Here is a 14959-nt window from a genome sequence, read left to right as displayed (position 1 = left end):
TTCCACTCCACATCAGTGGTAGCTTGTTATTTGAGCTGAAAGGAAAGTTAGCAAACACTGTAAGGACTATTCTCACACAGGGAAATTACGTTACTTTACCCTTAAAATCAGGTAGCATTCTGACAATCAGATCAGAGGTCGACGCCGCCGATCTCACGCCGCCGCGCCGCCATACGCCGATGCATTTTACGCGCCGCCGCCGAAAAATTTGATTTCCTATTACTTTAACATTGCGACGCCGCGCCGCGCCGCCGACGCCGCCGAAAAATCACCAAAAACTGGCGCCGCCGCCGCCAAAAATTTATCGGCGTCGACCTCTGAATCAGATTTCTACCGGTTAAAAAATTCATAAATTTACTGCAGCAGTTAGATACGAAATTTTAACACCAGACTAACCACATTCCTAGGGGTTGGATTATAATTTGGTGGACTAATAATTTGTAGTGGAAGAGTGGTAGTTTGCACATAACATTTGACCATATCTGCACCAGTTTGTGCAGAGCAAAAAGGAAGGCAGTGCCTTTTTGCCCACAACAATTGGTGCCTTTTGCATTTTTACCATTTTGCTAATTGGAGCGAGATGAGACAAAAACCCAAAGCTAAAATTAAAGTGAAAGGTATTCTTCGCGTTCTTTATACTTTTCCAAAATCTGATCCTTAGCCCAAAATTTGATTAATTAGGCTGATGATTATGCAAAAACAACCGTGAGAATATTGAGGGAAAAGTACACTCTAAGAAACCCGGTAACTAACAAGGGAACATACCGAGGTGTCCAACGAGTTAAGGGTCGACACCTACACCAAAATGACCACAGTACATGACTTATTAAACAAACTGAAGGAATTTCCGTGTAAAATTCACTTTTCGTCACGTTGTGACGATATTTGTGACGAGCGCATGACCATCGGGTTGTCAGAGAGGGAGAGGTCGGCCGCTGAACGATCAGGTCAACCACAGAGAAGCGTCGTCGTCTTCACGTCGAAATGCTTGGGAAAAATTATTTTCTATAATTCTGTGTCTTCAGAGATTTCAAATTATATCAAATTTTGAAAACCACTTGAAATTTCTTCAAAATTTCTAAAATTTCTTCAAAATCTCAAAATTTTCTCAAAATTTCTAAAATTTCTTCAAAATTTCTAAAATTTCTTCAAAATTTCTAAAATTTCTTCAAAATTTCTAAAATTTCTTCAAAATTTCTAAAATTTCTTCAAAATTTCTAAAATTTCTTCAAAATTTCAAAATTTTCTCAAAATTTCAAAATTTTCTCAAATTTTTTTCAAAATTTCAGGATGTTTTCAAAATTTGAAAGAATTTGAAATCTCTGAAGACGAAGACGCTTCTCTGTGGTTGACCTGATCGTTCAGCGGCCGACCTCTCCCTCTCTGGCAACCCGATGGTCATGCGCTCGTCACAAATATCGTCACAACTTGACGAAAAGTGAATTTTACACGGAAATTCCTTCAGTTTGCTTAATAAGTCATGTATTGTGGTAATTTTGGTATAGGTGTTGACCCTTAACTCGTTGGACACCTCGGTATGTTCCCTTGTAAGTTATTACCAGGCGGAGTGTCTATGTGACTCTACCGCATGGTAATTAATTTATTATTGAGTGGTAGACATTTTGTTACCAAACGGTAATAAAATGTCCCGGTCGCGAAATTTGAAAATATTACCCGTTGGTAACTAATTTTCTACCACTCAATAATAAATAAATTACCATTCGGTAGACTCACATAGATCCCAAGCAACCAAAATCTGCAACTATTGTACTAAATTTGTACAACTGGATTAATGCATATTTTCCGTGAAAATGTGAAGCCGACTTGTGCTTATTTTGTACAAGTCGCATGTACAAAATTCATACCAATAATTTGTCACTACAAGTTTACTTGTACCAAATATGCACAAAATTAACACAACCAAATATGTGCGAATTTTGTGTAAATTTGGTGATGATTAATATGCATTAATGAAGTGAGAATTTGGCGCGAATCTAGTGCGAATTTAGTGCGAATCTATTGCTAATTGTGTGCTAATGGTACGCATGAAATTAATATAAATTCATTTACACGTATTACTCACATTTCAATTATTATTTATTTATTACACATTCATCTGTTGTACATATTTCTACAATAATGTTAGGTATCTCCAAAAACTTAACTAATTAATAGATAATTGCAAATTGGGATACACAAATATTTATCGTAATTAATCTGCAGAATTCGTACTTACGGAGTATAGAGAAAGATTAAGTTAAAATGAATTCCTGACCAATGTCTCATTATTCACCTCAAGCTCTTCTGCTGATAATTAAGCTGAGACGCCGTTTGTCGTTATCACATGAGTCGATAGATTTATTCCTTATATGTGTTCTCAACGTATGAATAATCTATAAATTATGCAAAACGTATATTTACATAAATAACCCGAATATATATTAATGCAAAATTAGCTAACAACAATATGTATATATGTAATTACCGTATTTTCCGGCATATAACACGCCATTAGTCGTCCAATCTTTTGAAATCCACGTAGACGGCACAATCTCCACTCATTTGTCACCTTCAAGCTCGAAGAATACGAACTTTTATCCGAAATAGGATTTTGATTTTCACCATAACTGTCGAAACAAATTTTTTGGTTGGAAATTAAAAATGGAGAAGAGATGATGGAGTTGATGTCACGGCATGGCAAAAAGAATAACTCACTTGAGGTTTGTTTATTTAATCGCGAATAGAAAAATGATACTAATTTAGTAGTAAATTATTGCAGAATAATCGGTACAAATTTTGTGTGAATATGCTGGCACCTGTTTACTGCATTTTGAGTTTGTACAATTTCCCAGGTACGAATTATGCATGAATTTGGTGCAAGAAATCTCATGAAAATTTAATGCTAACAAATACGCACTAAATATTCACTTGTTTCTTTGTAATAATTTGCTACTAATTAATTTGTGATAGTTTCGTGGATTTCTTGTGCTAATTTATTAGCAGCACAAAAATTGATACAAATTTTGCACGAATCTTGTACAAATTAATGATTACAACTTTTTATGCACAAAAATTCCATAAACTTGCATTGGGATTCGCAGTAAATTCGCATTGAGGTTACTTGGGATACTCCGCCTGGTAATAACTTAGTTACCGGGTTTCTTAGAGTGTATTTACCTAACTCGAAGTCTTGATAAATGCCAGAACCCTCCGCTACAACTTAAACATTAAATGTATTTTGTAATTTCCTTCATACGTTGTAAACAACAAGAAATCGGGTTAAATCGTCAGAAATCGAGCACAAAGGAATCAAAAAGGCATGAACAAATAGCAAAACGGCTACCTTTTTGCACACACTGATCTGCACGCAATTCTTCACAATTTTTACCTATCTGCCCTCAGATTGATTTTATACCTCACCACCTTGCTATATTGCTACAGAAATAATTCAATTAGCAATGGTGATTTGAATATTTTCTATCAAGATTAGCAAAATTTGGACTAAACCTTAACCTCTATTTACAATCCCCCTTGTGATTTCCTGTTGCAAATACCACCTTAACGAACGACGAAACTACCTTGGCCCATAGTAAGGAGTATGTAAGGATTTAAAGTTTCAAAAGCTTTCTGAATTTCTGCCCTCTGGCTTAATTAACACAAACAAAAGAGGGTCAAAATAAGAATTTCGTCCTGACTCCTCTGGGACACGCACAAATTTTATACTGCGCAATGATTGGAGCACTCCAGATATTTTTTCTGTACCTTTTGCCTTAATATAAATTCAAATTTCTTTTGATGTATACGATGGTTGCAGCTGGTTGCAGCAGTTTTAGTAGATGAGATGTAAGGGATTAATAATGTATAAATACATTATTAATCAATACAAATTAATATTAATTAATCAATATTAATTAATTTTAATTAATAAATACATTATTAATAAACCGTAAATTTACGGTTCCTCGAAATACCACAGAACTAGACACGATTTTCAACTTGAAGTTTTTCCCATTTAGCCCAATGTTAAGTTTAGGCATACGCCACGTAGTAACGACTGGAACAATTCAAATGAAACTTTCCAAAATTGAACCTCTATGTCAAAGGTACTAAAAACGGTACTTTGTTTTCGAATCGGTGAGAATAGGTTTTGGGCAAGGAATTCAGTGCTCCGGACCACTGTGCAGTGTGTCCGCATTCAAGGTCAGCAGGTCAATTTTCCCGTGCACGGTTCGATTTATCATTTATCATGGAAAATTATCACCGACGATGGAGGCCCAACGGTATCTAATTCATTGTACATTCTGATCGGATTTCTTCGGATTACCCATTCCTAGCTACGTGTCCGTAGTTCGTTGACCCTTCTGCTGTCTTCTAATTAATGCATGCAAGTTTGTGAGTTTTTCTAATATTGTGAGAAAAGAAACATGATTTTTCCCATGCGTTTAGGGAACGTACATATATGACGTCAAAAAACTGCAGAATTTTAAACAACTCATGCACTTCTTATCTATCCTTCACATGATAAGCTTAACTGGAGTAAGATAAATAGGCGACCCCTTTTATGAGGACGTAATATATGGACGTCCCCATATCTCATGCAGACAAGAGAGACGTTATTTAGACATTAGAGAGACAAGAGCAGACAAGAGCGGGACTGAATTTCAGCTGGGTTCTGCTGACATTTCACATTTGTCGACATGTAAAAAATAATTGATTCGTTCATTTAAAAACAATTAATAAGCTAACTAATCAACGTAATAAAGGGCTATCGTAATAGTTAAACTTGTTAATTATTCATTAGTAAAGATGGACTACCACACACTTTTGGAGAAAGTGCAACACCTGACCACAACTTTATCTCATTTGCAGGAATTCATCGATATAAAATTTGGTAAATTAAGTAATACTTAAATTTCCTTACATTAGTTAATTATCACGGTATTACTGTTGATTAAAAGGTAGCACAATGTGATGTGAAATATTATTTGGCAGATGATTAATTTTCATTAGTTGTATAATATTAACAAAATATTCCAATTGTCACCTAATTTTCATTTATGCATGTCTCCAGTTATGTTTCAGAAATTGAAATAAATCTATACAAAATGTCGACATTTATTTATGTTGGAAATTATTGGCAAAAATGAATTTTACCAAGATTTATTAATGCTACAATTCGACGTTGAAAATTTCAACTTGAAATGTGGCAAATCTTTAAAATTCTGGTACTTTAGTGTAAAATATTTTTACAAATTTTTAGTAAATAGGCTTATTAAATAACTATGCATAGTTTAAACGTTTCAATCAGCAAGTTGGGCCTTAAGCTGTCCAAAAAGTTGGGAACAACTCAATTTGATTAAAGACACTAATTTATTCTGTATTTATCTCCTTTCAGACTTGGATTTTAAAGAATTTCTTCGCAAAAAGCATTCTCCTCCCGGCTCTACCCCGCAAACTGGGAATGAAAGAAGCAAATCTTACCAAGTATCCCCTCCACAAACGGAACCCAATAACGACACATTTGAACCGGAAGTTCCAAACAGTAACGGCATCCAGCACGAGAACGACGTGAAGGTTGAAGTTATCGAAACTTTTCCGTATTACGAGGCTGTTCTCGAGTCAAATGAAGGTTCACCAGGGCAGTTTTTCGGGAACGATGAAAACGAAGATGCAAATCAGGATGAAGACGACAATTTAGAAGACATGGAAGTGGACAAATTTTCCATTGACCCTCTGTCTTGTAAGAAGTTTAAAGTTTTCATTATTAATAATAATTGCAGAATAATTTATTATTCAATTAAACACATACATATTTAACCCGATTAAGATTTATTAACGTAGAACTTGATGACTAATCAATGATGAGTGATCATCAAAATCAGCACATTTTCCATCATTTCTTCCCCTCTAGGAATTTAGTTTAAAATTTTGAACAACTAGTTTGTAGAGCAGAACTTTTTAATTAAACACGTACACTCCAAATTTTGCCAGTTTTTGAGGGAGATTTTAACTCTCAGAAACATTGGATCTTATCGAAACTAGCTAAAGAAACCATAAGCAATTTAGTGACTGCAAATTCGTCGTCCATAAATTTTAAGAAAATTCGCAGAGCGGAAAAATGATTAAAAATGTGCCAATTCTGACGATAAGACATATGTATATACGTACGTTAATAAAAATGCAAGCATAAATGTTTACATCTTTCTATTTTTAGTTACACCAGCTACTTCCGGTCTACCGCGTTGGAAGACGCAGACAACTCCAGCCAACAAAAAATCGTCCTTGCGTCCATCCCGCCTTTCCCTGCAACGACCCCCCGCAGGAGACCCCCTGCGCCACGCCCAGTACGGAATTTGGTACAAAATGTCGGCAAAAGGCAATGAGAAACTTGTCTACAATTCGTACGAGTACAGCTTCAAGCGATGCCGAGAAGCACGACGGACAAGTGGTCGGATTATGGATTGGACCTGCGTCAAAAAGAATCACGGGTGTGGGGCCAGAATTTCACAGACGGAGGATGGCACCCCGACCGTGGTTGCGTCTGCGCATAATCATGATGTGCCGTGATATGTAAATATGTACATATGTACAGGGTGGTTTATGTAAATGTCAGGTTACAATGGAAAATTTTTGAATGAGAAAAATTCGTAAATTTCCAGTAGTTACAGATTTGGGATTGAGATTTTTATTAATTTTTATCAAAACTTATAGAACACTGATGACAAAATTCTTAAAATATTGAATTTCAGGGGCAGAATTTCGGTAACTGGTGGAGATTTGCGAATTTTTCCCATTGAAAAATTTCCCATTGTAGGTAACCAGACATTTAAACCACCCTGTACATTACATATGTAGTTATGGCCTTTTTTTTGTTTTTGTGAAAATGAGTGGTAAATTAGGATATGAGAAAGACTCAAAAACTAAAACAATATTTTTCATATCATTTAATATTTATATAATATTTACATACATTCATGTAATTGAATTGTCATTTTTAAACCGTGGGTTTCAATAAATTCGGAAATGGTATTTTTGTTACTCAACTTTTCCGTCTAATCAAAAAGCGATTTTGAAACCTGTTCAGCTTCTTGCGTTTTACCTACTTTACACAAAGAAGATTTAATAACATGTAGAAACCTATAATATTTGGTTTTTTCGAACTTCGAAAAATACTCGAAGCGAATTATGCAGAACAAAATGTCGAATCTTTTGATTCTTGTAACATCTCGATATCTTTTTCCAGCGTGGACACATTTGGCGGTTTTTGAGATTTTCGGCCCCCCCCTCAAGCACGGGGCGGGGGGTTAGAATTAGATTAATGGCATTTTTGAACTCGCATAAATCAGCTGTACAAACTGTAAAGAAAATTAAATTTTGTTGTGTCCTTTGAATTTCTTTTGACTTTTGATTCAATATTTTCCCTGTTTATGATAATTGTGTATTCCTGGTTTGGATAATATTTGCAAGCTTGAGAGCAGCAAGTGTCATTATCCTCTTCATTACCTTTGTCATGCCATTTGGGTGGTCAGGGTTATGCCTTGTGCGACAAGCAGTGACATAAACAGTAAATATTAGATAATAATCCGTGCAAATATCTCGTATGCAAATATGTATGACTGCGTTTTTTTAGCGTTTAGAACGGTCGCAATATTGGTTAACCTAAGTAACTATTTTTTAAAGATCTTTTTGCATGAAGTAATTCGTTTTATTAATAATTCAAATGTTCCTCTTAACCCAATTAATTGTAAATGACATGAGCATTAATTTTTAGTACAATTTGATTAATAGTAAATGACAAATGGCACGAATTGTTTACAAGAAATTCTAACAAACGGCAAGAAAACGTCAAGTGCATGTACATATGTAAATAAATACGTGCCTTTCATAACACATCAGAAAAGGCATACGTGTCGCGAGACAAGACTTTTGTAGGGTTCGAGGTAAACAAAAGTTTTCTTGTGATGTTGATGATCAAACTGGTTTGTGAAATACTTATCAAATTTGCATATATGCATATAACAGCTGCTAGTTCATGCAGTATTTATGTATGTAATATGTAAATGACTGATTTATGTAGGTGTGATAGTTTAGTCTGTTTTCTTATAAATAAATGTTATGTTTGTGATCATAAATATGTCTTTATTGTTTCAAGAAGTGTCTCTCATTTCATGCATTAATAACGCAAAAGCCATTCAATTTGCAGGAATAGTAAGCAATTATGCAGGTGTTTATGATAAGTATTTACTTACCAGTGTGCGTGCTTTCATGACGCAGATCAAGAAAAATAGGGCTCATATGTACATATGTAAATCTTTATTTAAATTATTTATAAAAGTTGGTAAAAACTTGTTGCCGATATTGTAAAACTTTTTTCTTCAGTCTGAATGTATGTATTTTTAGCTAATAATGGCTCAGCATCAGTCCATATGTACAAATTGGTTAAGCCTTTTCACTGTCATTTCTTTCTTTTATTATTAAGTAGCGCAAGCTACTTTATGCGATGACTTAGTTAGTCTGTCAGTCCGTCCGTCTGTCCGTCTGTCAACACGATAACGGGAGAATGGATCAAAATAATCGAAATCGGTTTGCGGCATCATACATACGACCCTAGGGGGAGGTTCCCCCCAAATTTTGGGGTCAATCGGACCGCACCCCCTGGCACCCAGGGGGTGTGGTCGGGGCAAAATGAGATTTTTAGACAAATTGAATCTATGGACTAAATAGAGTTAAATTAAGTATCTCCGAGTTGTGCCACACCCCCCGGGCGCCAGGGGGTGTGGTTGGGGTAAAATGAGATTTTTATAAAAATTGAATCTAACATGTCGGACAAGTAAAACAGTAAGATTGATTAATTAATTAATTAAGATTAATTAAGATTGATAAAACAGTAAAACATGTAACATGCATGATTTTTCAGAGTGGCTACATACAAATGAGGAAGTTTAAATTATTTTATTATTTTGAAATAATGCAGATTCTGCAATCTACATTTCTCAGCATTATTGCGCTACTTGTGTACCCTGCGTTGCCGCAGTTTATTTAACAAGTAGACAATTGCATTATTCTTACGACTATTCCGAGTTTTACTTCTTTGTCTGAGTTATGCAAAACTAAATTCTATGCCCTCAATATATAAAAATCGATAAGAATCAGTAATATGTATCTTCTGCAAAAGCAGTATTCTTAAAGTCAGCCACGACTAATCTGATATGTATGAACAACTTAACTGAACTCCCTAATAAACCGTAGTAACGTTAGAAGTAGCTCACCCTGTAATATATAATTACCTGGCACCTTTGCACCTTGGGTGCAAAATTATAGTAGTTCAACAAAATAGATCAATAATTTTTAAGCAATTATGCACCAGTGGTGCATAAAAACGAGGCATAAAATAGATCAATAATTATTATGCAATTATGCATCAATGATGCAGAAAAACGAGGTAGATGACAAAGTATTTTGCACCACTGTTGGAGATTAACCGTGGTGGGTCCAATAAAATTTCAAAAAATTTGTGTCAAAATTATATAATAAATTCTCCCGGCTATTCTGTACCATTGGTGCGTTTTGCATCAATTAACCCAATTGTTTCGCATCATTTTGTGTTACCGATTGTTAGATACCAACGGTGCTATTAATTTATTAAAAAATGGACCTGATCCATTCTAGTGAGTATCAGTTGTTGCTCATCCAATTGTTTCGCATCAGCTTGGATAACCAACTGTTCAATACGAACGGTGCTACCTATTCCAAAATTGTAGTCCTTTCTCGATCCATTTGCACAATTAATTCGCACCATTTGCGCCACGGATTGTTCGATACCAATGGTGCGCCTAATTTATTCTATAATGGTCAAGGGGATTATTAATTAGCATCAATTGATGCAAAAAACTCGTGAACACACAGACAGACGGACGGACGGACGGACGGACAAGAGGAATTCAATAGCTCTCATGCTTCGCAGGGTGAGCTAATAAATAGTAAACTCAGTGTAGCAAAGGGGTGAAGTGACATAAAATTGACAAAACTCACATCGCCTTCCACCATTTACAAAAAATTCGACCTTTGCCAGTCTAGACGGTCATTGGACCATCGTACCGTGAAATGAGCATATGTAGTTGTGCGCCCTCACCTTCAGAGGGCAAAATTGCCCTCCCTCACGTGCCCTCACCCCCATTTTCGTTAGGGTGTCGATACGTCAATGGGGTTAGGGTGATTAGGGTGAGGGAACTAATTAGCATTTCAGGGAGTGGGATTGCATAATCATGGAAATTAATACAATTTCTAAAACCCCCTCCTCAACTTAAAAACAGTAGGTTGCACTAAAAATTAGACAATGTTGGCAGGTGACCTGGTCACCTTGGCGCCGTGACCTTATGACCTACGAGGCAAATCATCGAACTTACACTCACCCACAAAAATTGAAACACCCCTTTAAAAATTGCATGTCGCAATTCTCATCCGTTCTACGGTTATCGGGGACACCAACAGACAGACAGAGAGGCCGATATGACACTTCTATAAATTGGTTTCACTTCGTTTTACCCTTTTATAAATTACGTGAATTAAGATCGGAATATTTTGGACAAGGCAGAGGAAATGAACAACATATTCAATGCAAAATGTATAAGCTTCGACGATACATAAGTCTCTAACCCGATTATGTATGTAGACTGCAAAATTTAGGTTGGTAATATAGACTTATGTATTACAGAACGAATCCATGGATAAATATTTATTGGGCGTATTATTTCTTAAAGGGTCTACTTAAAATTTCTGAAGCTTTTTTTACTATTTTTCCGCTTTGCAAATACCTCCCTGAGTAGTTTGAACATTCGCAAAAATGACTTCAAAACAGGACTGGACCCTGCTCAATGATGCGGCCAACATTTTTGGCAAGCTCTCCTTCCTAGTGAGATTCACAGTTGATACAAAACGTCGCAAAATTTACACGAAATCCAAAAAAGTTCCCTACATTAAACGATTTTTCTTGTTTACACTGGTTTTCTGTACAAATGGAGTTTTTTCGTTTTATATCCAAGCATGGAAAATAGTTTTTGGAGACCAGGCAGGTTTACATTCCGATGTTGTAAATATTTTGAGAAGTTCCACAATTTTAGGGGGCACGATTATCACATCCGCCCTTCTTCCGGGTATGTTCATGTTCGCCCTGGCTCCTGAAGTGGTGGCGAATTGTGTAAATCCGTTCGAAGAAATATTTTCTATAGTTAAAGGTAAGCACTTTAAAGGCATCCCTGTATGTAACAAAGCTAAGCGGATATTTGATTATAACCTCAAATGTCAATTACTTCCCATGTCCAAATCATTTTCAAAGTCTCGACCCTACAATATCCAAAAGTCTATTTTCATACTAAAATCTTGTCCTCCAATATCGAAATATCCGTTTACATAAATACTCATAACGCGCTATCCAACATCCAAAAGTCCATATCCATGTAAAAATCCATCATCTCCAATATCCAAACATCCATCTCTATAACCAATCTATCCAATCCAATATCCAAACCCAAAATGTTTTGCCCCCCCCCAATATCCAACATCCGCTCTGCTCTGTCTGAGTAAGAACATTTGCAAATTATTAAAATTAAATTTACAGTATCCTGTCACGACAAAGGGATTAAACAAATTGGGAACGCTTCCCAAACGTGGGCCGCATTTCGTAAAGTGTGTCTCATTTTACCCACGATAATTACACCCATCGGCGTTGCATTAACCGTCCTTTTAAATATCGACCCAACCCGTGAATTTGCCGACTTCCTACTTCCATCCAGATTTCATAAGAAGAAAGGCATCGGCATCCTGGTAATTTCGATTTTGGGTGGCACAAAGTTATTTGCTGCACTTGAGACAGCTATATTGGTCATTGTACACTCGATTACATACAGAAGGAATGCTAGAATAACTGATGGTCTCATTGCGTCAAGATTCACGTAGTACAAGTTTTCATGAACCAATACAGCCCATATCTGTAATTTACTCTGATTTCGAATTAACCGATAGTCTAAAATTTCAATTTCAAACTGAGTTTATCTGATTTAACGTGGACTAAAATTTTCGACAAAAAATGAGTGGAAATACAAAATTATTCATATAAAGGATGGCCCAAATGTATCTCCCGAGCCATTTTTTCGCAAAAGTTTAAGATAAAATCGGCTGTAATTCCTGAACCAGTGAATGTTTTATTTTGAAAATTTCACCATAAGTAGTCCAAGATGGAAGGTCGACCGTGACTCTCATAGAATTCAGACAAAAATTTCGGTTACGCAGCAATATAAAATAAACCAAAATTTGGAGAAATTGTTATATGGCGGGAAAATGGTAAGGCTACGCAGCAGCCAAAATTTTGTGAAATACAAAAAGCGGCCTGACCAATGTGGAAAGATGTCACCTACCCGAAAAACAACAATTAAGCTCAAGATTTACCCGAAAACCGAAGTTCCGTACTTAGTTGTTCAAAAGAACGAAGTGACTCAAATTGCTTGAAAATTATTAACAAGTAAATTTACGATACTACAATGTAGAAGGTTGCAAAATCAACGAATTCTAGTTAGACAACTTATAAACTAATCAGGAAACCTTTACTATCTCCATAGAACATTAATTACAGTCTTAAATTTGGAGAAATACTTCAAAAAAGTGTCGATTTTGATGAAAAAATACAAGGTCAAGAACCATGGCGTCATTTCCTCTGGACAATTGAATCCCGAATTAAGTTGTATGTAAAATTCAACCCACAAAATATGAGATACAAAACCGCAAAAAAATCTTATGTACAACCCATACGTGTGTTACAATTGGTATCGAAAATTATGGTTGCGGTTGTTTTTTTGCGCGTGGCGCAAATTCCTTTCATAGTATACAAGTATGGCATATGTCACTGTAAAGAATTTTATAGCGAAAATGCAACCTAAACACTTTGATAGCATGAGAAACAAGGAATTTTTTCCAAATGTTAGTCAGTAGTTTTCCTGCAGGATGGTCCTGCAAGTCACGCTTCAAAAACGACCATGGCGGTAAATGAAGGGCAGGGAAAAACGGTTTGGGGGAAGGGGGTGTGGTCTGCTAAAAATCCGGATGTGGGTGTTTTGGATAACCAATGGGCAATACTTTAGTAGGATATGTACATGGATCCAGAACCATGCTCAACAGCAGAGAAAACAACGAAAGTTCAAGAAAAGTGTAATTTCATACCAAAAATGACTTTGGAAAAATCATCATAGAATTTCAACAAAAGCGATGAGGACACTGTTAGGGTGAATTGTTGAAAGACCAAATACTAGAGTATGTGTGGAAAAAAACTTGGGTTCGACAAGTCACGTGGTTTTGAAAAATAGGGTCTTATTCTTTTGAAAGAAAAAGTCGGGAGATACATTTGGGCCACCCTTTACATTTGCATTTGTAAAGTTATGTATATGAAAGTTGTATTTATTTCCATCTAAAGAAAAACAATAGATTCACATTTACTCGTTTCCGATTCTAAACTGAATTTCAGTTTACAGGAAACCACGTTGTTAAAAATATATGGTGAAGCAGGATGTTGTGAGTATATAATTGGCCTTTTGAGCATCACACGTTTCTCTATAATCCACGAATTATTTATGTACGAATATGTAAAGTTCTTGCGAAATATGTAAATGTCCAAGTGTATAATTAGCCAATTAGTTTTGAAATACAACTTTCATCAACATTTTTGGCTACTGAAGCGAACAACTTTTCTTACCGCACTATATAGTAATTGACGATCTAAACTTTTTTGGCCACCAATTTAGCCCAAAATGTGTCACAATTAGACCTATTTTTATAATATGTTCAAACAACCGCATATTGGGAAAAAAATATTGTACACGTGTGCAGTTTAGTTTGTCTCCCGGTTATGTAGCAGATTTGGTATAAAAATCTATAATATATTCTGGAGCCGAATACACGGCTAAATATCTGACAGTTTATCTATGATTTATTATCATTATTCGCCGTTCTCCAAGCACTTCGAAGAAATTTCCAAAATTATTTTGGAATATTTGTCAGAAAATTTTAGAGCAAAACTTCAGGACATGAAAAATCGGCTGGTGGTCACACAACACATTAATGCACAACATACCATGCAAGGATTAGTTACTGAATTTTTTTCTGTGTGAAAGTAATCAAAATTGCCACATCAGGTCAGATAATAACTAAATTGCCATCGTATACATCTTTATACATATAACCACCCTTTCCTATGCTAGTCATGTTAGGCTTAAACAGAGTAACACGGATGACCAAAAAGCACCCACTGAGTTTTTCTTGACGTACTATATGGACGTTCCCCACATCTGTAAATAGGGATACAAAATCTGACTACAGAAGTGAAAGAATATGTTTCCGACATGTACATAAAAATATGAAATTCTCGCATTTACTGACAACGAAACAACAGAATAATGAACTTAGCACATTTATCCATCACCCATTTATAAATATTCAATTAGTTTTATTACTTCGAGTTAAAGCTTAAATGTGCCATTTGGCCTCGCACATTATAAACTACACTTGATTAGCGGCATAAAGGTTAAGCACAAAGTTAATCTTGTATGCATTAATATTAACTTGAGAATGGTGAACGTCACGAAAGTCCAAACATTAAATGTTGAACTTTGAAATTTGGATTTGATTATTACCTCATGTATGTATGTATGCTTACCGAACTTGCATAAATTAAGCAATAAAGTAACTAATTACCTAGATGATCCTTGGTTTTCCCACATTTATGTTAATCCTACTGCCATAAATTCATCCATTCTAAATTTGCATACATAAACTGCGGAGGAATTTTATCAGAACAATATAAACCAAGCACCTGGTGCAATAAATTGAAAGGAAGGGATCAGACGTTTGGCAATACTTGATAAATCTGGGCTATATAAATCACGAGACTGGGCTCAGTGTGGTATTCCCCACC

The 14959-nt window shown here is 35.6% G+C and overlaps 1 protein-coding gene across 1 annotated transcript; it reads left to right on the top strand.

Moving 5' to 3' along the window:
* On the top strand, positions 1-7065 carry LOC110858972. Its single transcript, XM_022107853.2, has 4 exons — positions 1-111; positions 4802-4891; positions 5396-5740; positions 6215-7065. The coding sequence occupies exons 2-4, from the start codon at positions 4807-4809 to the stop codon at positions 6565-6567; spliced, it is 783 nt and encodes a 260-aa protein (XP_021963545.1). The 5' UTR covers positions 1-111; positions 4802-4806; the 3' UTR covers positions 6568-7065.
* Positions 7066-14959: the final 7894 nt, after the last annotated feature.

The sequence above is a fragment of the Folsomia candida genome, unplaced genomic scaffold (genome assembly GCF_002217175.1).
Source record: "Folsomia candida strain VU population unplaced genomic scaffold, ASM221717v1 Fcan01_Sc023, whole genome shotgun sequence".
Lineage (NCBI taxonomy): Eukaryota > Metazoa > Arthropoda > Collembola > Entomobryomorpha > Isotomidae > Folsomia > Folsomia candida.
The sequence above is the reverse complement of the archived record's forward strand: the minus strand, read 5'-3'. Positions and strand labels throughout refer to the sequence as shown.

Excerpts from the sequence above, each read along its gene's own strand:
- LOC110858972 (XM_022107853.2), top strand. The coding sequence starts at position 4,807 with ATGGACTACCACACACTTTTGGAGAAAGTGCAACACCTGACCACAACT. Across the intron at positions 4,892-5,395 it reads ATTCATCGATATAAAATTTG|ACTTGGATTTTAAAGAATTT; the intron begins GTAAATTAAGTA and ends ATCTCCTTTCAG. Across the intron at positions 5,741-6,214 it reads TTCCATTGACCCTCTGTCTT|TTACACCAGCTACTTCCGGT; the intron begins GTAAGAAGTTTA and ends TTCTATTTTTAG.